Source organism: Coffea eugenioides, chromosome 11 (assembly GCF_003713205.1).
Source record: "Coffea eugenioides isolate CCC68of chromosome 11, Ceug_1.0, whole genome shotgun sequence".
NCBI lineage: Eukaryota > Viridiplantae > Streptophyta > Magnoliopsida > Gentianales > Rubiaceae > Coffea > Coffea eugenioides.
Genome location: NC_040045.1, coordinates 45,642,278 through 45,666,196, shown reverse-complemented (window position 1 = coordinate 45,666,196; position 23,919 = coordinate 45,642,278). Strand labels below are relative to the sequence as shown.

The following is a 23,919-nucleotide window of genomic DNA, read 5'->3' as shown; positions in this document are numbered from 1 at the left end:
ACCTTTCTTGATTATGACTTCTCCACATCTGATTGTTAATTGTTAATAATGTTAGAACTATAGGTGCACACGAAGACAAATGGGAGGGAGGCTTGACTGGGGTTCCTTATCGGTGACTCTGGTTGAATTTTCTTTGATGCTTTGTCTCACTCCTAGAGACACTGTCCATTTACATTTCAAACAGGGGTGTAGATCAGTCCGTCATCGTGTTCAGTTACTTATTGAGCATTTTCAAGCCTTTGACGAATCTTGAACTTAAAATCAACCTGCAAAGCACAGCCAGGCGCGCGCGCGCGCACCCTGGGGGAAATTCGGATGAAAGACGTTACTTTTATGGACCATGTACCGCTCACGGGGTCCCAGCTGAGACGTTAAGATAAATGAGTAATATCAGTGTGTAAATTTTCCCAGGATACTTCGTTGAATTATTTGGTTAAATGGTTTCCACATTTTGGTGCATAGTTGAAAAGAGTGTATTTCTGGTTGGCTTACCGGTGATGTATTAAGTGTGATGCTTTTGAGTTTGGTCATCAATGGTAAAGCACTCAACAAACAGATGTAATGAGACTTTAAAGCTCGGGATGGAAAACTCGTGAGACCCCCCGCTCCTTTATCATGTGAAAGCTTTTATGGCCATCCTGAGTGGAAAAAAGGTCACAGTCACCGCTTTCTATTGATTCAAATCACGACGCTGTTTTCCATGACTCTCCTCCAACTTAACTTCAGCTGTGATGTTGCATGACAACATTTTAAGCCCATGAAATCTCTCAATGGTTCTTTGTAGCCGCGGCTGGAAGGCATGAAGGATTTGTCCTTCTTTCTCCTCAAGAATGCTTTGGGTGCTAAGATGAGAAAAGGCTTTAAACACTTTTGCAGCGGTGACGGATCAACTTCCACCCTTAATCAGCAAAAAATGGGGCAGGGTTCGGCATATATTGATTCCCCGTATTTGGATGCTGTCACTTCCGGTTCCAGGGAAAGGCAACCAACCTTGGAGGAGATGATACTGCAGTTAGAGCTGGAAGAGGCAGCGTCAAGAAGAGCAAAAGTTGATGAATATGGGGAGTACCGGCATCACCGCATGTCTTGTGTCAACAGTTCCGACATTCTGCGGAGTGCAAGAAACGCATTAAATCAGTACCCTCGGTTTTCTCTGGATGGAAAAGATGCCATGTACAGATCTTCATTTCGGAACATGGTGCCCCTCAGCACGGGTGCAAGAAACTCGCTCGGCTGCCATCAGGGATCAAGGAAAGGTTTGTGTGGCGACGGTTTCGACTCAGAAGTGCGGAAATTACGAGAGCTGCCGGCTACAATAGGTGGAGAGAGCGTGGTGTGGTGTAGGCCTGGAGTGGTGGCTAAATTGATGGGTCTGGAGGCCATGCCAATCCCAGTTCAGAGACATCAAAGAACGGACAACGGGCTGAATGGTAATGGTGCAAAGACGAGGCAAAATCTGAGGAAGAGAGCTGGAAAACTTCATGAGATTGAAAGGAGAAGGGTGGTAGTAGATGATAGCAACGGTTGCAGCGCGATGAGGAGCGGGGTAACTGGTTGTTGCTCAAGCTCAAGCAAGGGATACTGTGTGATGAAGCCATTAGGCGTGGAGCTTCCAAATGAACAATTTGGCTGGCCAATGCGGCGCTTGCGGCAGAATGCCACCTCTCCTTGTTAGTGTCTCTACGTCTGCACCTTGGATTGGAGGGAGACCAGTCACTTTCCTCATACCTCCCAAAACCAATACAGAGATTTTTTAGCAAATTGGTTGTTAATCACTTCTTTTCTGCTCTCTCATTCTTTATTTAAATCAAATGTATACGTGCGTGTGTGAGGTAGTAGGGGCACCAAAGAGACGTATGGATCGTCTGTCGTAGTGGTGAGGAGTCCACAAACATTATCCAAGCCAAATAGGCTGGATTGGATGAAGGAAACCCGAGAGAGGCAGAGGCACGCATGTTTTGTAGGGGCGTGCTGGATTTCTGCTGGCTGTGGTGTAATACTACTCTAGTTGCATGTGAAGTCGTTCCCGTTTCCACAGAGTGCTTTTTTTTTCCTTTTACATCTTTTTTTCGGCCGGGGGGAGGGAATCAATTAATGGAAATCAATATTCACGTTTAAGTGGATGTGGGCAACGGGTTGGCCGGGAGATATTTATTCATTTTGATGACTGACCGACCGACCGCTGCGCAGAGGATAAAGGCCGGCTGAACAATGAACGCGGCTGGATATTTAATGGAGAGTTTAAAACCCACCCCTTAATCGCCTCACACCTCTGTTGTTTGATACTACAGTAAATAAAAATCAGACTTGCACTGCACGCAGCAGGCTCCACCCTCCAGAAAAAAAAAAAAAACAGTCGGAAGATGGACCTCTACTCTTACCTACCACCATAATATAATGGATTAGGATTCCCAGCAGCAGTTACTTTGGCTTTTTGTGAGCAAGCATAACAACGCTACAACAACATTCGTAGCAGCACTTTTGTGAAGAGAGTAAAATGTTTGTTTAATTCCAACAGCACCACTCGTGACTTCTTGGGTTTAATGAATCATCAATTAATTGTTAGTCTTCCCCGTAATAATGGTGGCATTATACATTACATTACATGTTGTGCAGGAGGAGGTTGGACGGTCATCAGCCATCCGGGCCCCCTTGCAAATTGTACGAGTCCAAAGAGCCATTTATATGTCCCTGCACCTCTAATCTTCATTTCATATTAACTTTCACACTATTAATTAAGAGGGAAAGATAAAAATGCAGATTAGACGGTATCGCACTATACTAAGTAGCAGTAGAGTAGTAACAATGCCTCATTGGAGCCTAACAGTAGCTATAAGTACTTTGGGTTTCTTCTTGGCAAATGCATTCCCTAATCCCTCCGTCTGTGAATGCGTATCACGTTTCCACTTGCATATGAATGATTACTATTACTAGTCTCTTAGCAGTGTTTTTAAACTCGAACCGGAGGGTGAACCGGAAACCTTTCGATTCTCAATTCGATCGGTGGTTCAATCTCGGTTCAAAGTTTTAATATTTATTTAAGTATTAAAAATTTTGAATAAAATTAAAATATTTATTTTAGCAAATAAAAATTTAACAAAAATCAGTTGAACCTCTCAATTTTTATCTTTTTTTTTTTTACCGGTTCTTGACAGGGCTTAAGTGATTCAATTGATTCTTTGGGTTAATCATTAAATCGGATCAAAGGCATGACCATTTGGCGATTCGATCGATCGATCAATCTTCTGTGGTTTTTTTGACCCTCGTGTCCGCGCGCCGGGGGTATAATGGAGCTGTTGAGGAAGTTGCTAGAGTTGACATATAAAAGGATATTCGCGAGTTTTGACCGGCCTAGCTGCCTTCAATTTAATTAAGTAGTTGGAGGCTGGGCTGAAGAATTGCACGCTTCGATGGGCCTTCTGTCCATTTTCCCAACGTCAGTCAAATCCATGGGCCATGGACACCAGCAACAATTGACTTATCTAGTTGAACTTTGGTCTACTCTTCCTTCAAACCACAAAAAAAAAAAGAAAATTAGTTGACCTACTCTAAGCAAAATGTTTACTCCTGACTACAGGCAGTCACGAGGGTAAGAAATTAGTTGACAAAGGAAACAACGGACTCAGAAAAATTGTTTTGACAAATTCAATCTTATCCTTACCGTCCACATCTTACACCTCCATCAATGATCAAACCCAGCGAGCAAATTATCAATATGTCGAATTTACAATGGAAGTGATGACAATTAGCAATAAACACTCCATCCTAATCTCCCTTTCCCCAAACAAAATTAAGTTATCATTTTTATATACTCTAATGCTCTTTTTTTTTTGGTTTGCTTTGTTTAGGGTTTAGAGTATTATTTCAAATAATTACTATAGTACTTTTTATGATGTGATGCATACAAGATAAAAAGATAGTTAGGAATATAAAAATATGGATTGAAAAATGTGTTTATAATACAAGTAAAAAATATTTGTAAAAAAATTTACTATCCAAACATAATCATTTTTAAATTTGCCCAGGAAATTATCTAACCACTAGAAACAAACAACAAATCCAATTGGTGTGCAATGATTACGAATTTGACAAAGATAAGAGCGGGAACTTGTTCCCTTTTGTGAAAACACGGAGGCCTGAACTAATAATTGAAACCAAAAGATCCACCTTCTTATTTTTTATTTTTCAACGAGACGCATCATTGGTCAAATATCGTCAAATGTGGCTTTGGGATACGAGAGCGTTTGGAAGGTTCATTTTTATTCAATAAATATTTTATTTATAATATAAATATATTTTTTTATTTTATATATATCATGTTACAAAAAAATATTAAAGTAATTATTTTAAATAATACCCCGTCTAATACAAAACAAAATGACTTGCCTTCTTAACTTCCAAAGTGAAATACCATACCATTCGTAATCCGTAATGTAATAAAGAGTGCACTGTTTCATTTTTTATTTTTTTCTTTTTCCCCTTTCTCACTCAAGACTTCCTAATATACTTCACGCATATTTCCTTCCCCTAACCCCTCTTTATGTTTCAGTAGTCTTAGTCCGAAGTGGTGAGCTTGGTCCAAGCATTCGTAGAGGATTGCACATAATCAGTTTCAACACCACTTTGTATTGGACTCCTACTGTTGAATCCTTTGGATCTGGCACGTAGTAGCATTCATAGAGGAAGAAGAAGAAGTTATGCGTCTTCTCCAATTCAAAATTTCCCAGTGCTGCAATTCATGCATGCATGCAGTCGCGCATGGTGGGCCTTAAAACAGCCACTGATTAGATCTGTTACGAACTTGATTGAGAGGTCAACGGTCAATGATGCTTTAATCTGCTAATGTGATCCATTCCTGGCCTGTCCTCCCTAGGAAGTGACCTGATGGTACTTGACTGATGGCATGGCCCCCATTACACATGGGAAGCCATTTATTACTCGTTAATAAAGCAGAGCAAGAAGGCTTTTTCAATGGTTCATCTTTTTCAAAATCTTCTACCATATCAACGTAGTTTTGTCCAAAAGCTGAATACTAGAAGAAGCTCTTCCTAGCGCTCAGATTAGTCAATTGTCGCTTCTTTTAAGAGAAAGGTAGCGAGATTTTTAGCTCTTCCCAGTTGTTAGATTTCTTAATGGACGGCAAGTTCTTCGGGCAGCCTGCCCCCACCTCTCTCATGTCTTCAGTCTCCATCCCGTCCATCTTGGTGGCTTTTGATCATAACCATGGTGGTTGACAGAACTGAGAACCTTATGCGCACAGGGTATTTTAAAAGGACGGGTGGGGTTGGGACTTGGGAGTGCTCCACTACACACTACACACTACACACGACGCATCATCGTCTTGAGCATCCCCACTAAGTATGTGTCTATTTAATTAACCACAAATTTAGCAAATTTTCCTGTACTTTTCCTCACTAAGAAATTTAGCAAATTTCTTCTCTCCCAGGAGATAGAATCTCCTCTCCTAGTGTGAGTTTTAGGCAGTTTTTTCATTTTTTCCCCACCATTAGACCCGAGTTTTTAGATTTTAATTGTCAAATTTGAAATTTTTTTAACCTATTCAACAGATCTCACCGTAATATTTGGATTCGAAGGAGTTATTAATCAGTAGATCCGACGATGGAAAATATACACATATATTCTTGGATTTACAATTATTTTATCCTAATTACACAAAAATAGCACCACTCCTACAAAAATATAAATAACAAGTAGTTATATAGTTTCAAGGATGAATACAAATTCAACTAAAAACTTTTTCCTTAGAAAAGTTGATACCGTCCAATCCAGGTTTATATTAAAAGAGGAAACTTTCTAGCAAGCCCCTAATTTGTTCACTTTGCACGGTTTTGTCCCCTCAACTAGAAATTGTCGCAAATGAGCCCTTAAAAAAAACTTAATTTAAGGACTTCCATCAATTTGGGTGTTAAATGTAATAGAATTAGGGCAAAATTGACCAAATAGAAAAATTAACCTGTGTTTTGATTAAAAACAGACTATACCAAGTCAACAAATAACAGAAAATTTTTGTGTTTCTTCATCTTCTTTCATTTTCCATATTTTCTAGCCATAATTTGATGGAATAATCAGTCAACAAGGGCTTTTAGGTTGTTTTAGTGGGTTGATTTTTTTGTTTGATCAGTTTTACCCCTAATTCCGTCATCTCTAACTGCCAAAATTGATAAAAGTCCTTAAAGTAAGTTTTTTTTTTTTTTTTTTGTTTATTGACTTATTTGTAACAATTTATAGTTGAGGGGGGGGGGAAATCGTGCAAAGACGATAGTTTAGGTGTTTTATGGAAAACTATCTCATATTAGAAATAACTAAGCCTAGTGCTTTCATTTTAAAAATACAAAAGTAAGTATGAACATGTTAAGGAAGAGGCACCAACGTCCATTACTAACATGAGAAACCAGAATTTTTTTATTTTTTATTTTAAAGGAAGAGAAATCAGAACTGAACAAAAGAACCTCTATGGCAAAATGGGCCCACGACAAAAGAACAAAAGCCAGGTGAAAGATCAATAGAGTATCTCATGCTAATAAATTTTGAAATACGTACGTATGGCGACTAAACCGATCAATATTCTTTGTTCCAGGTTTGCATTTGGATTTTGGACCATGCCATAGCAGCGAACCCTGCTGGATTACATCATCTATCATATCCCACGATGGCCGTGTGGCCGTGGTTTATTATGCGAGAAGAGTCAGTAGTACTTCTTGCATGAATGTAGTAATGTAATGCGCACGTTATTATTTGCTTTTGATTTTCCAGGAGGAGAATCAGAATCTAAAAGCACTTACTTTGTTCTTTTTCTTCCGTCCCAAAAATAAAAAATAAAATTTAATAACTGTAATTTTAGAAGCAATTGTTAAAAGAAAATAAGTGAGCTTGTAACAGTTAAAAGTTGAGATCAAGAGAGTGACATCATCGTTTGAGAACAGGTCCTATATCTAGGGAATAGCGGCAGCCACAATATTAAAATTACAAATTGTTACAATTGTGTAAAATTATTGTATTTTTTAAAATTTGAATATATTTAAATACACTTGAGTGCTATACGATTATATGCACGCACCTGTAAGTATGTAGAGAATATAACATTCATATCAATCCCGACAAGGCGTAATTGGATACGTACATCGCCACTATCCTCCATCCCTCCCTCAGACTCGGAGCATTTGGCAAATTGATCGACAATTTGAGGCTTTGTCGGGTAGCGGTAGTAGCAGCACTATCAAGTTCAAGTACGTACGCCACCAAGAAAAAAAAAAAAGAGTACGTTAAATAATTGCCCTTGCCGACCAGGGAAAACAAAAAAAACAAAAAAGGAAGTACACACCATCAAACACAAGTATGAAAACATCGTCCTTCTTCCCTTCCCAACATGGCCTAAATCTGTGACGAAATGTCAATCCACAAAAAGAACACCACACCACGTAGATTTTAGATATTCAATTACTAATATTTTTGCAAAGAGAAATAAAAAAAAGGAAATTGTTTTGAGATATTCATTAGTAGTAATTTTTTTCCCAAAGGGAAAAAGAAAAACTAATGGAATTCAGTGTCAGATTCCCATCGAAGATGATGCTTCAATGTGCTAGAATAAGAGAATCACTTTTTATCGAGTAGTGTAGCGTACGTAGTGACTCGAATAAAGAATTCGAACCTGCATTTAAGGGCGACAAAAAAAAACTTGCACGCCGGACCCGTCCTCCACTCTAATTTCTAAGCAGCGACTTCAATGTTGTGTTCGATTTCCCGTCTCATCTCTGGACTCTTGTCTCTGTAGCTCCACAGGTCCAGCGGGGGCCATTGGAAATTCAACCCGGAGAGTTTCGAACATTCCCCCGTCCCCCCCAAGGGGCCAGGAAAGCGAAAAACAGAAGGGCAGTTTGACCGGGAAACAGAAACTCTTTTTATTTATTTATGCAGTCATTTTGATTTTTGTAACAAGGGTGGTGGTAGCATTTTCCGTCATGAATTAATGTTTGTTCCGCCAAAATAAAGGGAAAAAAATTACCTACGTACATTTCAATTTCGTGCCAAATAATATAAATAAATAAATAAATGCCCGGTGAAAAGCAAGTTTTGTGATGGGGATAGATAGGACCTGCCCGCATAACGCAACACGGCAAAACCTCTGGAAGGCGATTAAAAAAAAAAAAAGAGGCAAAAGTAGTAGTGATTGTAAGCTTGGACTTTGGTTGGATGGATGGATGGATGGTCAATTTTTCTGGTGGGCTCCATAAATAATTAAATATTCACCATCGGGAATTAGATTCTTTGCCTCCTCTTCCCTTTCCCTATCGAATCAAAGACTAAAGGGGGAATTGATTGACCGAGCCCATACCAATAAAGAAAGGAAGAAGGTGGACTAAACTAGTCACAAGGGCACAAGGGCAAGGCACGTTCTCGTAAAAAGTCGTATGTTTAAATCTTCTTGCGGATGAGGGAGATATATTGGTGGACAAATACGTAAAAAACCTCTGTAAGTCGTAAAAAACCTTTGAAAGACATGTCATGACTCGTAACGGTAATTAGAATTGAACTACATGATAAATAGTGCTAGTGCCTACTTAGTTAAAAACATAAGAGAAACAAATTCCCTCGTACTCTTTGCTAATTCTATCTACATTAATAAATAGAGTTAAATGCATAAAATCCCCACGAATTAGTAGGTTAGTTGCATTTTGCAACCTAAACTATTTTAATAAATACTTTACACCTTAGTCAATCGGAAAATAATAAGAAATTAACTCCATCCAAATAATTATTGAAATGATCAATTTATCCTCCATTAAAAGCTTGTAAGTGATTAAAAAAACCTTTTTGGTAGAAAAAATTGTCACTTTAAATGGATTAATTTTCACTTGATAATAAAATTCTAACTAAAAAATATAAAAATAAAATATATAGTCACTTTCAATGACAATGAAAACAAAAGAAGCACAACAAAAAAAAGAAGAAGAAAGGGAATAAATTCAATTCAATAATCTCAACAACCCTATTTTACTACATATTTCAAGTTAGCCTAAGTAAGAAAAAAGTTGTTATCAAGGAAAAGTAAATAATTTAGTTGTTTTATTGAAAATTTTAAGTCTAATATTTTGTTTACTGATATGTGGGTTTTAATTTCAGTTCGGTATTCAAAGTTTATTGCAATTTATTGTATTGGATTCATATCAAAATTTTTGAGTTCTACTCCAATTTTATTCTTGTGAATATTTCAGTGAAATTTTGCTGATTATATGAAATTATGGCATTATGATGTATTGAAGAAAATTATGCGAGTTTTTAAAAATTGCAACAGTAATCACTCAATATTTCCATATTTTGCCTCTATTTTGACCCCAATAGTCTTAATTCTCAATTAAAGCGATTTTTTATGTGTTAAAAATTAGACTTTTTGATATAATGTGAAAATTAGTTAATTTAAAGTAGTGATCTTTTTCCACCAAAATGATATTTTTATCACTTAAGTTTTGAATGGAAGATAAATTGGTTATTTCATCAATTACGTGTACAAAATTAATTTTTGTATTATTCTTTAGTTGATCAAGGGTATAAAGTGCCTATTAAAATATTTCAGAATCTAAAATGCAACTATTGCAATAGTTCGCGGGGGTTTTATATGTTTAACCTTACTAATATTAATATACCTCACCTACACCACAAACCTCCTCCTGTCCTCCTCTTCACATTTCCTTGGATTACCAAAATAATGATTTTATATACATTAATATCGGATAAATTGTCAACTTTAGATGAAAGACAATTATATGAAATTTAATTTTAAAATTTAGCTTTTACATCTTTGTAATGGATTCAATCACGACAATATGTACACTGATTTACTTTGTATACATCTATATATATATATATATATAGGGGATTGCACCCGCGTCACCTTGCTGCTGGACTCAGAGTGCTTGATTGGACAGGCAAAAAATGGCATTCCGGATTCTCTTCCATCTCTCTCTCCTCTTCCTTCATCTGTTATTAGCTCCCCGCGGCATTAATGCAAATTTTGAAGGTATGCAGTGCTCAAGATCTGTCCAAATGATATACATATGCGGTCGTAGTTTTAATTGATTGTTTGGAAGTTTGGTGGGAAAAAATTGAAGTAGTTCTCACATTAAGACGTACTGCTAGTAAGCATGACGATCGATGCCTCATTGGTTACTAATTACTAGTAGTAATTTTTTTTTGGGGTGTCTCATGCATGTATAATTTTACTGCCATATTAATATATGCTTGGCATATGAAATTGTGGATCAGGGGATGCTCTTTATGCACTGAGGAGAGCAGTGAAAGACCCAGATAATGTTTTGCAGAGCTGGGATCCAACCTTAGTAGATCCTTGTACTTGGTTTCACGTCACCTGCGACGGGGATAACCGAGTCACCCGACTGTAAGTCTCTGAATTTTACATGATGCTACCTACTGTCCTCTCTGTTTCCTTCTCTCCCTCCCTCTGTGTGTGTGTCTTCTTTTCTTTTATTTTCCTTTCTTTCTTCCTAATAAGAGAATCAGATTAGTAAGGACAAATTAATTAGGAAGTTTGCTGGTTAACTTGTATAGAACCTGCCGAGAGCACGATCCGAACTAAGCGCCGAATAGGCACGGTCTAACAGCAACCTAGTTCATTGCAGGTCTAACAGCTGACCTGCAATGAGCCGAACAGCGGGACTAACTTCCCGTAGTGATTCCGACGCTCAAGTCAGTTTGAGAATAATAGAATAGAAGAGAACGAATGTATTGTATTTTTTCGTGTACCTTTGCTTGGTCCCTTGGTCTACTATTTATAAAGTCTCTTCTGGATGGTGACGAAGGAGTCCAGAGTTAGTAATCATCCCATTCGAAGTATAAGTCCTACTAGGTTGCTAGGGTTGGAGTTCTTTTCGAACTCAAATTCTAATCTTATCCGAAGATCTAGCCGTTCCCAACTATGACAGCTAATTCCGCTTAGTTCGGACTCATGGTGGGATCCGAACAGGGTCTCTTGGCCCTGACACGTATCCGGATTTCTCCCGCTACAACTGGCAAATTAATTAGTAGATTGAAATGTGCTGTTTCTGTACACGTTAATTGTTGCATATACATACGTAGATACGTATGCTCAACTGAATGAACAATTGGTAGATGAATCAAGTACGTTGTTATTTAATTTTTCAGTGATCTTGGAAATGCAAAGCTGTCGGGCAATCTTGTTCCAGAGTTGGGAAGGCTTGCGCGGCTTCAATACCTGTGAGTTGTGCAACAATTAATACTTGCAAAATCATGTTGGGTTCTTTACACTCTTACTAATTCTTTCTGTAACAATTACTATTAACAGAAAACATGAGGAGTATTAGTGTCTGATCCGCTTTGATCAGCTGTCTGTATTTATCTGGGTTAAAAATTAGATACTACTACCTGCTACTACTATTACTACTCTACTTAATTTGATCAAGTTTGCTATTCTTCTTGCTTTCTGCACGTCACCATCCCCGTTAGTGTCTGGCTGGTAATTGCTTCCAACTTCAAACCACCAGCTAGCTAGTCTATTTACCCGTTGGGAATCAATTGTGGACGAGTCTTCATTCTTGAGGGTGTTGTTAGATAATTACTAGCTAGTACAGTATATCTTTTCAACTTCGGCTGCATCTGCATCATGCATTGAATAAGAAATAACATTTTATTAGTTAGTGATGGTTGCATACGGTTTATGTAACAGGGAACTATACATGAACAACTTGGGGGGAGCAATCCCTGCTGAACTTGGAGGGCTCAAGAGCCTCATAAGCCTCGACCTTTATCACAACAATCTCACTGGCCCTATTCCTGCATCCCTCTCCGATCTCTCCGCTCTCAGATTCCTGTAAGGTCCTAGAATATATATATATGTGTGTGTGTGTGTCCTCTTCTACGATTATTTTAGTGTCTGATATATACTTCTTCGTACAAATGACTGCTCGTTAAACGAATCTATGCTCGTTTTGCCTTTTTGGTTCGGTACTCTTAGATCAGATGTTCAATTCAGATGCCATTCTTATGTATGCCATATATTATTGCATACTCAGGAAAAAAATTTTCACGTTAATGCTAAAATTGGGACAAGAAAAAAATGTCATTGGGATAACTTCAGTTTAAAAAAAAGAGAGAGAGAGAGAGAGAGAGAGAACAAGAACCAAAGGAGACGTATAGGATAAGTATTTTTGGTGTGGATATTCTTGCTGACAGCAAGTGTCAAATGGGGATATAAGAGCTCTTAGTGGCAGCGCAGAAGAGAACAAACAAACATATTTTTTCTGGAGGATCAAGGGAAATTCTAGAGATGTGACAAAAGAAACAACACACGGAAACAGTACAAAATGATGCAATGAACATGAAGATCAATATACAACATGTTTTCTTGTTATCCATGGTAAAATTGATCGATTGTATGGTGTAAATCGACATTTAACTGGTGTCTGACTCACTGAAGCAATGTCAAAATTTGTTAATCAGGCGACTCAACGGCAACAGACTGACAGGAAGAATACCCAGACAACTGACCAAGCTTGGAAATCTCAAGATTCTGTAAGTAATACAGTAGTTGAAGAACGTCAATTAGACGTGCTAATGCCGAACACTGGTAAAGCTTATGGTGTATGATCTTACTTTTAAGTTTTATAGCTCATGCATGCTACTTTTTCTGCACTCATCAGAGATGTATCAAACAACGATTTGTGCGGTACAATTCCATCCACGGGCCCCTTCTCTAAATTCGGAGAGGAAAGGTGAATATTATTATCTTGATTCATCATGCACATTTCACAGACGCACCATTTACCCAAAAAAAAAAAAAGAAGAAGAAGAAATCTCTCTCTAATGGGTCTTAAAATTCTCAACCTTTTCTTTGCAGTTTCGCAAATAACCCCAGGTTAGAAGGTCCCGAGCTTATGGGATTTGTGAGATACGATGTCGGAAGCTGCAATTAAAGCTGTGCAGTGGGAGGAGGAGTGGGGGAAGCTTCAAGCTTCATTCGGAGAATCATGATTTTGAAAGATGATTATACTACTATTAGACGTAAAAAGAAGCAGGGATATGCCAAAGTCGGAGACTATCTCATTCTCGCTCTACTTTTGCCTCTTTTCTTTTTTTTTTGTGACTTTGTCAATATATAATATTTCTCCATGAAAATAGAGTATACATTCAGTCAGTACTTGCTAAAAGAAAAGAAAGGGAACGTTCACTACTCACTAGTAGGGCGGTCATGGTTTAGACTTGATTCAGAATCGGGCTAACAGTTTGTTAAACCAGGACCATGATTAAGGACTTAGATTTAGGTTCAGATTCATATTTATCAGAAACTTGAACTGAAAATGGAACTAGAGGTTTATAATCGGTTCAAACTATCTAAAATAACACTTGTTATTTAAATATATTAACCGTCAATATTAGAGTTTAATATTAATATTCAGTACTCAATATCAGCAAACCAAATCTCCATCCTAACAACCTACTATTGTCCCATTTCATTACTAAGTTTAGAACTCGTAACTATTCTAAATCTAAGATCAATCCAATCCAACCACCAATGAGATATGTGTTTTTTTTTTTCATAAAATTTGTATAATTTTTTCTGCACATGATAAAGTTCTTTTTTATTCTCTTCATTTATTTTCTTAGAATCAATTTTATAAAATCAAAACCAAATTAAAATTGAAGATTCAAAAATTGTAATCGTAATTATCCTTATAAGAGTCGGTTCATGTTCCAATCTTTTAAAAGAACTGGAACTGTCAATTTTTTAAGTAGAATTGACGGTTCTAGGACTATGGCTATATCTGCTCGCTAGTATCATCACATCGAAAAGGTTACCCAGAATATTGATGACACTGAATTGAAGTGCCTGTTCTGTTCAAAATTGCCTTTCTTGGACCTACTACTCTCTTTAAGTTTTGAGAATTTGGAAAATTTTCTACTGCCTTGCGTAATGAAGTGTATTCGAAACATTCCTTCTCCCTGTGGCTGCAGGTAGACAGTGAAGCAGCTGCTCCCCCCTTATGGAATTTTCTTGTAGTAATCTCATATTGCCGTTTGGAGGGGGCCAAAAAAAAAAGGTGTTTGTGTGCATCTCGTTCGTCGCGGAGCAAGATAGCTGGCCCATCATTCAGACACTACAAATTTCTGAACATCCAATTCTCTGACGCCATATCCATCTTCTTCAATTATCAGTAAAATTAGCAGAAGTTCCAGCCCCGATCTTAAGCCCACTTCCCATCCTTCCAGTTGATCATGCCCTGAGTTATTAAAAATCTGCCGTTGTTTGTAAGTGAGCCCAAGAGTAACAGAATACACAAATTTATCTAAGGCGAGAAACAGGAAATGGTGCAGAAATCATCCAGCAATACCAAAAAATCAAGCACTATCAACATTATTCATTAAGAAATCCTTCATGATCTATGATACAAAATTGCACAGATGCCAATTTCATCCACATCCACATTGGCTATCGATCTAATAGCTTGTAACTAAACATTAATGTCGAAATACTAAAGGGGTGGAGAATAGACAAAAAGGCATATTTACAGTTTTTGCACTCGGTTACCCGCTAAGTACTCCTTACTCTTCCTTCCAAGCTTGAACGAAAGATTAATTCCAACCAGCATCATCTTTATATCTCCTCCTGTAAAAGCACACATATCAGGAGTCACAAATTGAGGATAAAAATAAATTTTTGCAGATTTTTGCATTGGCAATGTGCATGAAGGCAAGTCGCACAACAATGCAACAGCCAGTTAGACAGCTTAGCATCTTAAACAGACGGTGGACGCTGGAAGGATGGCAAGACCATCCAACTTCATGCCAAGCACAAGTATCTTCCAGTGTTTTAGTTTTAAATCATTCATACAAGCCAAAATCAGAATTGCTTGACTGGCTAAAGGTTCACATTCAGTTTGAATGCTGAAGAATGGAAGGCAGAAATAAAAGAAGCTAAAAGCAGAAGCAAACAAGGAAAAAAGCAGAAAGGAGCAAACTTTCTAGTATCATATTTGTCATGTCTATTGAAGCACTCAAAATTAGCAGCACAATGCTGGAGTCAACGCTACCCTGCAATTTGTACTTTAACACAAACATGGAGACTGCCAACCATCAGTTCTCAAGTCTGACATCAAATGCAGTTAACCAGATTCCAGTACACTCGACTGAATAACATAATGTTGTATGGTGCATAGTCGATTAACCTCACTTACATAATATGACACATTAACCAGGTTGAAGCACAAAAGAAACAAAATACAAGATAATATTTATTTCATGCAACCAAACTATGTGAAACACCCAATGTCCTTTGCCCACATCTCAGAAGTTCAAAGGCATACGTATTTAATATAGAAGTATAACATTAGAAGGAAAGTGACAAGTGCAGAAGAAATTATTCATAGAATAGTTGACATTTCTTCCCTGGTTTCGTTAATAAACAGAAAAAACCTTAATAATATCATCGATTGCATTCAGCAGACCTAACGAGCTAGGAAGTAAATACGGAATGCAATACAGCTTCAGATCATTTTCTTTTCCTGCGTCAAGCAGATAACTGGTGTCCTAAAGACTGTACCATGTTCTAGAGAAGCTGAAAGGTATCACATGAAAAAAGAAACAAGAGCCAACTAGTCAAACAAACTAGACATTTTAAAAAAGACATGTCTAATACTAGTGTATCATACAACAGAAATGTGGGTTGATCAACAAGTCCAAGTGTCATTTGCATCCAAAGAGAGTTCTTTAAATCGTCCAAACCCTAGTATGACACTCTGACAATCTGAAAAAAACCTTACAACTTGTACAATGCATTTAAACAGTATACACTGTTCAATCCAAGTGATTTTGATTTCTTCGCAAGTTAAACAACAAGAAATAAGGTTCTCTTACCTTCTGTTAGACCGGACAACAATTCTATAAACCTAGGGATACTGGCTGGACATTTTGTATCACAATTGGTGTCAGCGGCGGTGAAGCATTATCTTCAGGAATTTTCAAATCAGCAGGAGTTTCAAGTGGCTTAGATGCATGCAATGCTGCCTCTATTTGACCTCTGGATGGAATGGAATAGCTACGAGGAATAATCTTTGGGGGCATCGGAAGTGTAGAAACTGCAGTAGGCACCACCATATTGCTTGTAGCAGAATAACCTTGACCTTTGGACATCAAGGGCCCTGAATGAGCAATACGATTTGGAGGTCTTGACAAATGAGCTGGGGGCCTCGGAAGCTCATGAAGCTCACTTATCTTGGGTGATGAGTTGAAAGTAGGGGACATACGCGAAGATAATTTAGGGGTTGAAGACAGTGGAGGCATCGGGTTGCGCAAGAGAGGCCCAGAAAATGGCTGAGAGTACCCATTTGAAGAAATAGGACCACTGGCAGATAATATGGGCTTATTTGGCAATGGCTTGCCTGTCAGCGGACCAGAGAATGCCTGTCTTTTGGCTTTTTTATTGTCAGACCTACTATATGGATCAATCCGAGGAGGGGAGAGAGCTTCTGTTGTATGAGGGGGTACTCGAGTGGATTTTGTATTATCGTTGCTCTCTTTAAGTATTGACTGTGTATGTAACCTTATAGGTCCAGAAAAATGAGTTACAATCTTCTGATATTTGTTCTGCTGTAAAGGAGAGGAATGCCACAAGTTAAGTGGAATGTTACTCAGGCTAGCTCGTCTTGCCTGAGGAACTTCACTATCAGACTTTCCAGAAACTGGAACCTTTGCCTCCTGTGGTGTGGGCAGCACATAAGAGTTGAACCTCTGTGATGGTGAATGCCTCATTTGTGCAAGTCGCTCAGCAGCATCAAATTTCTTCTCGGAAAGCAGCGGGCCAGATTTGCTGCTTGCCTTGACATCTTTGCGGAACGCAAAAGAATTTGAGCTTAGACTTCTTTCTAAGTTTTCCTAAAAATAAACGCACAAGAGGGATAAATCTTGGCAAATCCAAGTCAAGACAGAAATGTACATGGAAAAACAATAGAGAGTAAATAAATGCCCTGCTCAACTTCTATATCAAGGAATATGCACAGACAAGTCTAAACTTTCCTGAAAATACATGCAAAAGATGGATAAATCTTCGCAACTCCAAGTCAAGACAGAAATGTACATGGAAAAACAATAAAGAGTAAATAAATGCCCTGCTCAGCTTCTATATCAAGGAATATGCACAGAAAGACAGTAAGGACTCTCCGTCTGAAAAGCACAAATGAATCAAAGCAATTCATACTGGATATCAGGAATAGATTATCAACAAATCAATATGTGCTAACCAAGAATCAACACAATAAAAGGACACCAATGCAACATGCGGGCGGGCGTGAGGGTGTGATGGAGCAATATAGGGGATGGAGTAACAGGAAGCATGGAAATGATAAATACCTTTCCTTTCTTTTTCATTCTTTAAATTGAAACTCAGATGGTAAACATATTAAGCAGAAGAACCAAGACATGGCATGGTATTTACCTTGGCAACAACTGCTGTGGCAACTTGACGGAATGTAACATCCACATTATCCAACTGCAGAAAATATCATATAACTCAGTGGTTTTCCATGATTACGAAGATATTACTTCAATGCTGAATATACACACCTAGCATCTGACAAAATTTCATTTATAGGAAGGGTTGACTGGGACATAAAATTACTCACAGTAGAATCTAGTACATTCCCTCACCATTTGTAGACAACATAAAGCTAATTTTCTCACTCTTTCATGTCTCAGGGAGTTCTCACCTAACAACCTCACTGCTAATTTACATAATCCTATCAATTCTGAGTGCTTCAGTAATTTTCAATGTTCTGAATGAGGTCTCCTCAGAACGGAGATGCTGGAAATGACTGTTGCCCATTTAGCTCATAGGAAGTTTATCCAAAAGGTACAATTCAGTAATAGTACAAATAAGATACTTTATCATGCAAGACTGAGTATCTAGCATTTTCAACTTAGCATGACAATCTGGTACAAGTGTAATTTCAAAAACACCTTTCCCTGCTCCTCTGACTCCTTAAAATCTATGGATATTTCATGGCTTTTTCCTAACAAAGCAGGCAATAAACCCAATATTAAGACCATAGACTGGTTTTTGCAAAGTTTGGCTTTCATGTCCTTGGATGGAATTTGAGTTTCCTCTGTGAAGAGGATAGCATTCAAGCTGAGATTTTGCAAGGACAGTTGTTGAAGCCATGAATTTGCACATTTTATGCAGCATATTATATACTAGTATCAGGCAAGCCATATTACAAGAGCTTAAATTCCTTTTAATTATCGTCATCTATTATCAAACACTACAAAACAACAGAAACCACAGATTGGCCAAAACTAATGCAAGTGCATTAAATGCTGACCTCCATTGACGATCTTGATGCATCAACTTCTTGCCCCTGGTTATTTTGTCCATAGTCAAAACTCAATTCACTGTCATCCTGTGATTCGGAGCCACCTTCAGCATCATCATCATCATCATCGTCATCATCGTCATCATACCCATCATCATCTTCAAGTCCACGAAATTGGTAGTCTATATGTTGCTCTTCAGCAACTAGCTTGACATGTGGCTCAATTGCCTCAAGCGATTTGAGAGCCCTTCTTAAGAAAGACAACTGTTTCACAGAATCAACGAGATTACATTCATTAACATCTGACATAAAATCTAGGGTACATAATGAAAGACCAACATTCAGAATAAAACCTGAGCAGCATGATGTCGAGCTGCCTGTGTTAAAAGACTGCGTGATTGTCCTTGCCTCAGAGATTTCATTCGGAATACAAATGTATTTGCCTCCTCATCATACTCATCATGAGCTGCTTGCATCTGGTGAGATGAAAAACACTCGCCCTTGCTACTCCTTAACCTCCCTCTCTCTCTGGATTTTTTTATGACCTCATCATATATTTCTCTGAATGTGAACACAGAATAAGAAAAAATAACTAACAGTGTACAATACAGGTAACTTAATAAACTTATACGTCAATTTGAACCTTTTCTCATCACATCGTCTCTTCATCTCCTGCAAAGAAGACATATCATCAACTGTCAATGCAATGAAATTACAAAACCTAAATGAAGTCAGTCCAGGAACAAAAGGTATTTATGAAAACAAATTAACATCAAATTAACATCAACTGTCGACGAATTAAACAGTATAGAGACTGAACCATGCACCTCAACAATGCGGAGTTCATTAAGAAGGGACTCTGATGGGATTGTGATTGTCTGGAATATATGAGAGCGCTGAAATACAGAAACATACTAGTTCTTGAATATGCATCTGATGTAAGAATTACTATGTAAAATGGACATTAGCTCAAGTGCTTACATAGCTATCAACAAGTTTCTGAAGCTCTAGCTGCACTTTTCCCAGCATGAGCAGAACTTTACCTGCATAATAACAGAAGCACCTATGTTATTTCGACCAGTAACAAAGACAAAATCATCACCATTTTGATATATTTGGCATGAAAGTCTCAAATATCAAGGGGAAAGGCTCATTTATTGTGATATGACATGGAAAACTATCAATCTTCTTTAAGTTTTACAAATGGAACGATTAAAGTTCAGAGGTTCATACTTTGCATGTCCTAATCTCTAGTTAACAAGGAACTTAAATTAGATGAAGGTGTATCCCTACACTTATTTTGCAGTAAAACCTCATCCTCATTCCTTTTTAACACCCTCCACCCAAAAGGAAAAACCAAAAAAGCGTAGACCAAGTTGACCATATGTTGTCGTAAGTGTTCTTAACTGCACCTAAACATTAAAATATCGGAAAAAAAGGTCATAGAATTTATTTTTTGCCAGTTCAGGTATTAGTTGTGTGTACTTGAAATCAATTGTCATCTTTTGTGGCTAAAGCTCCATACAATGTGTCCCACAGAGTGTGTAAAGGGTGAAAAACACGTGCATTTATTCTTGTTCACAAAGAATAGTCCATTGCTTAGCCAAAATGCCAGGCAAAGGCACTATTTGCAGCTGAACTCCAGTCCTATGACTTCACAAGGTGTCCAAAAATCATGTATTTACATTCCAAAGACACAGCAATAACGACCAATTCCAATTTCGCTCTTCAAGAAAATAGGTGTACTTACCAAATTGGGGTAACTCCAGGGAAAGGAATATGAAAAAGTATGTTTACTCACCACTTTCCTCGTCATCAGTCAAAGCAGTTTTCTCAAGTAGACAATCACCCATTTCCCCAAGTGATTCTGAAAATTCTGAAAGAAGATTGACTTGATTAGTGAAGTTTCCTTTATGATGCAATATAAGGAAATGCCAGATGAAGAGAAGAAAGAATAAACAAATAACCAACAGAATCTTACAAAAGTCAAGATGGGACAAGTACTATCAAGGAATTTGGTAAGGAGCAAGAAGCAAGAGATTAAATTGGTATGATTAACTGCTGTTGAAGATGATATTGAAAGGATTATAAGACAAATAATGCAGTACAATTAAAGAGCAAGGCTGCATGAGTAGAGAAGCAAATAAAGAGTAAAAAATGTATAAGGGACTTGACTTTGGAATTATGAGGTAAGAAGCACCTTTATTGATTCAGCATCTAGTTTTCCTTATTTTCTAGTTGAGATGAATTTAGATCAAGCCTAACAGAAATAGACCTAACTCTTCAAGGCAAATACCAAGGAAGACTTCCAACATATATGATAGATTGTACTCTTTTCCACAATATTTTCACTTCAGATGCCGTAAGTAATAGTTTGAGCACTAAAGATCTTATGAAACAGGATAGGCCAAGCATTAGTGCACAAAGTTAAGGTATAGATTTAGTAAAGAAGTTGAAGAAGTTACCATAAACGCTGTTTGCAGTGGCAGCTGCAGCTGAAAGTAATCTGTCATAACAATCTCTCATATCTTTCATGTCCTGAAGAAGATACGAACATTAGTCACAGATTCTCAGACTAAGAGCATGAAATTCTACACCACATCATAAATATGGACAATAATGTCATAGGTATAGTTTCACCAAAGTGCAGATAAAAAAATCGGGCAACAGATGTGGCATTTACAACTTTTCTAATCATTAAATTCAAAATTTTTCAGTCCGATATGAGGCTCTTTGGCCAACCAGACAATTAGGATAGAAGAAACATTTGCGAAACAGAAAACTGGTCATCACTAGAATCCAGTGCTGCAAACCAAGTAATGAAGTAACACCTAAGTAAGCTCCAGGAATGCAATTTAAAATGAAGCCCTACATTGCACCCATTAAATGAGATCTTTCCATACATCAAAATAACCCCATTATCGCTACGCTTATAACGGTATCATCCTTGCAATCAATGTTAAATGTCTTTTGAACATATGGCAGGAATAGTCTCTACTAGGCCAGGAATACTCTCTACCATGCCAAACCAAGCAAAGATAGACAAAATGGTTATTATTCTACCACAACATAACGAATATCAGGTCCACTACTTTCACCTCGCTTTTGACCCATATATGAAAAAGGTTAACAAATTCAGAACTAAGTCAAGGCCACATCAGCAGTTCTCAATTTACATAATTATGTATCTCTGCGATGCTCACAGCACAATAAGGCAGTAAATGGTGCACCTCTCCATAGACATTCCAAAACATCAACAAGAGTAACAAGAGCTGCAATTGTTCTGTGCGATCACTCCATAGACCTAAAGGGACTGTATGTACAACTCAAATGGATGCACTTCAACTCTCATTACCAATATCAGGAACAACATTGAACAGTAATAGCTGAACACACATATACATGTACATATATATATATATTTCATTGGACTTGGCCAGTCATGGGATTCTTAGTTTCCCTCATCACATCAATAATTTGCCGGCGCAAAAGAATGATAGATAAACGGGATAAGGAGAGAGGAGCCAGAACAGCAAAAAGAATTTGATCATAAAAGCAAAATCAAACACCTGAGATCTTCATATTCTACTAGCAATTCCAGCTAAAATTACGAGTCAAAGAAGGTACATTTGCCCAAAAGGTAAAAGAAAAAAGGGGGTGAATTTTACCAAGATCGTCATTTCTTCAAGAACGATAACAAGGGACGAGGGAAATTGACGAGACAGGACAAAGGGACCATGAACCCGGAATTAAAAAAGGAAAAAAAAGCATGAAAAGAAACAAAGAGAAAGTCAATACCTGAGATGCCTGATCGAGCTCATCCAATTGGGCCCGAATCCTTTGAAGCCTATGCCCTTTTCTTTCATGCCTAAGGGCTCCTCGGAGCTTCTTCAGCGACGTCTTCATCGTCCTACTACAACTTGGCTGGCTGCCTTTTTAAAATTCTTTCTTTGTTGAGGTAAAAATAAAACAAGTGGATTGGTCCCCAAAAAAAAAGAAAAAAGAAAAAAAGGAGTTCGTCCGGTTAGTTACCAAAGAAAGAGATAGAGAAATGGTGGAAGAAAGAATGGGCAAAAGAGAAAGACGGAGAAAGAATGAATTTTGACAAATATTGGGAGAGGAGTCCCTGCGTTCGGGTTATCGAGAAATGTAAAAGAAAAAAGGAAGGATAGGAATCATAAGATGGTGATGAAAATGAAGATGAAAAGCTCTTCTATGTTCGAAAGCTGAATGGAATTGGAATGGCAATAGCAAATTTGGCAAATTGGGCAGGAGAAGGAAAAGAAGGAGATTAAAGGCATTAAGATTAATAAGGCGGAGGAGGAGATGGTCAGTGGTCAAAGAAGACTGAGGGAGGGATTTGGTCCACGTTCAACTCCCTCTCCCATCATTCCGCTAAACGTCAAAACCTTCACGATTCTGCCTGGCCTGGGCGTGGGTGGATCCGATCCGATCCGCTCCGGTTACGTCACGTCAGACCCACTTTCACGCACAGCCCCCGCAACTTACCAACAATTATTATTATTTATTATTAAGTGTTCGACCCCTTCCCACTACACCTTGAATAGGACTTATAATTGCTGCTACTGCTACAAGTGCAGCAGCAGTAGTATTTTTTTGCACCCGCTGCTACTACTGCTTTAATTTGATCATTGTAGTGGGGCAAATTTCCCAATAGCCACGTGTCAGTTCGGACATGATGATCTGTCAGCTCGGCCAACCAATCTACGGATGCCACGTGTCTGCTCGGATGCTGTGATATGGCAGCTCGGTCAGAGCAGCTCGGACATAGAGAGTATCAGTTCGGCCGTTTCCACCGCCCCGCAAGCCATGTGGGCTTAATGGGCCGCGCCTCCCAAGCCTTTCGGGATCCATGGATAAAACCCTAGCAAGACTCCCCCTTGACTAGGACTCAAAATCCTATAAGGAAACTCCCTCCCTCCAGCCTATAAATATAGCATCACACAACGCTTCAAGGTACACCATCTACAGTACTCTATACTGTTACCCTACTCATAAGCTCTACTAACTTGACCGTCGGAGCTACTCCGGGGACTTCAGCCCCGCCGTTGTTCTTTCTTTGCAGGGCTGCCTGCTCAACCCTCACAGCTCGGCTACACTCAGCCAACCCGGCCCGTAGCAGCTCAGCTCGGACTGTGTCTTTGGCTCCCTGGCCAGCTCGCCAGCTCGCTCCCTCTCAGCCCGTCGTGGGAGTTACTCTGGGGAGCTAGCCCCCTCCGTTTATTTTTCTCTCTGCAAGACAGGTCGTTCGTTCTCTCCCTGTCAGTTCGGCCCCTCAGCTCGCTCCCACTCAGCTCGCTCAGCCCGTGGCAGCTCAGCTCGGATCTTGTTTTTGGCAGCCATCAATCATCAATACCAATATAACTACTACTCTCTTCTTCTTTTTGTTCAGGAAGAAAAAAATGAAAAAACGCGTTTTTTTTTACCTCCCAGAAAAGGCTACTACTGATTATACAGGCAGGTTTCGTGACTTTTCTTCCTTTCTTCCTTTCCCTGATCCTAAAAGTGAAATGAGGAGATGTTACCAAAATGGCATCTTGTATTT

General features: G+C 38.4%; 3 protein-coding genes across 3 annotated transcripts; 2 read left to right on the top strand and 1 right to left on the bottom strand.

The window, feature by feature from the left end:
- The first annotated feature begins 692 nt into the window (after positions 1–692).
- LOC113753833 lies at positions 693–1,979 on the top strand. The gene has a single exon (XM_027298092.1). The coding sequence runs from the start codon at positions 800–802 to the stop codon at positions 1,673–1,675; it is 876 nt and encodes a 291-aa protein (XP_027153893.1). The 5' UTR covers positions 693–799; the 3' UTR covers positions 1,676–1,979.
- A 7,949-nt stretch (positions 1,980–9,928) lies between these two features.
- Positions 9,929–13,222, top strand: LOC113753824 (leucine-rich repeat protein 1-like). Its single transcript, XM_027298079.1, has 7 exons — positions 9,929–10,036; positions 10,282–10,414; positions 11,179–11,250; positions 11,720–11,863; positions 12,493–12,564; positions 12,693–12,764; positions 12,890–13,222. The coding sequence occupies exons 1-7, from the start codon at positions 9,952–9,954 to the stop codon at positions 12,963–12,965; spliced, it is 654 nt and encodes a 217-aa protein (XP_027153880.1). The 5' UTR covers positions 9,929–9,951; the 3' UTR covers positions 12,966–13,222.
- A 1,156-nt stretch (positions 13,223–14,378) lies between these two features.
- On the bottom strand, positions 14,379–22,656 carry LOC113754499 (uncharacterized protein At2g33490). The gene is made up of 11 exons (XM_027298944.1): positions 22,152–22,656; positions 20,819–20,891; positions 20,155–20,229; positions 19,335–19,396; positions 19,181–19,249; positions 18,997–19,025; positions 18,707–18,914; positions 18,363–18,617; positions 17,480–17,533; positions 15,904–16,920; positions 14,379–14,656 (listed from the first exon to the last, which is right to left on the bottom strand). Exons 1-10 carry the CDS (start codon positions 22,257–22,259, stop codon positions 15,928–15,930), a joined length of 1,926 nt encoding a protein of 641 aa, XP_027154745.1. The 5' UTR covers positions 22,260–22,656; the 3' UTR covers positions 14,379–14,656; positions 15,904–15,927.
- Positions 22,657–23,919: the final 1,263 nt, after the last annotated feature.

Coding starts and splice junctions, on each gene's coding strand:
- LOC113753824 (XM_027298079.1), top strand. CDS start 9,952: ATGGCATTCCGGATTCTCTTCCATCTCTCTCTCCTCTTCCTTCATCTG. Junction 10,037..10,281: donor CATTAATGCAAATTTTGAAG/GTATGCAGTGCT, acceptor ATTGTGGATCAG/GGGATGCTCTTTATGCACTG. Junction 11,864..12,492: donor CTCTCCGCTCTCAGATTCCT/GTAAGGTCCTAG, acceptor TTTGTTAATCAG/GCGACTCAACGGCAACAGAC.
- LOC113753833 (XM_027298092.1), top strand. CDS start 800: ATGAAGGATTTGTCCTTCTTTCTCCTCAAGAATGCTTTGGGTGCTAAG.
- LOC113754499 (XM_027298944.1), bottom strand. CDS start 22,259: ATGAAGACGTCGCTGAAGAAGCTCCGAGGAGCCCTTAGGCATGAAAGA. Junction 19,397..20,154: donor GACTGATGACGAGGAAAGTG/GTGAGTAAACAT, acceptor GTTATTATGCAG/GTAAAGTTCTGCTCATGCTG. Junction 18,618..18,706: donor CTCGACATCATGCTGCTCAG/GTTTTATTCTGA, acceptor TCTGTGAAACAG/TTGTCTTTCTTAAGAAGGGC.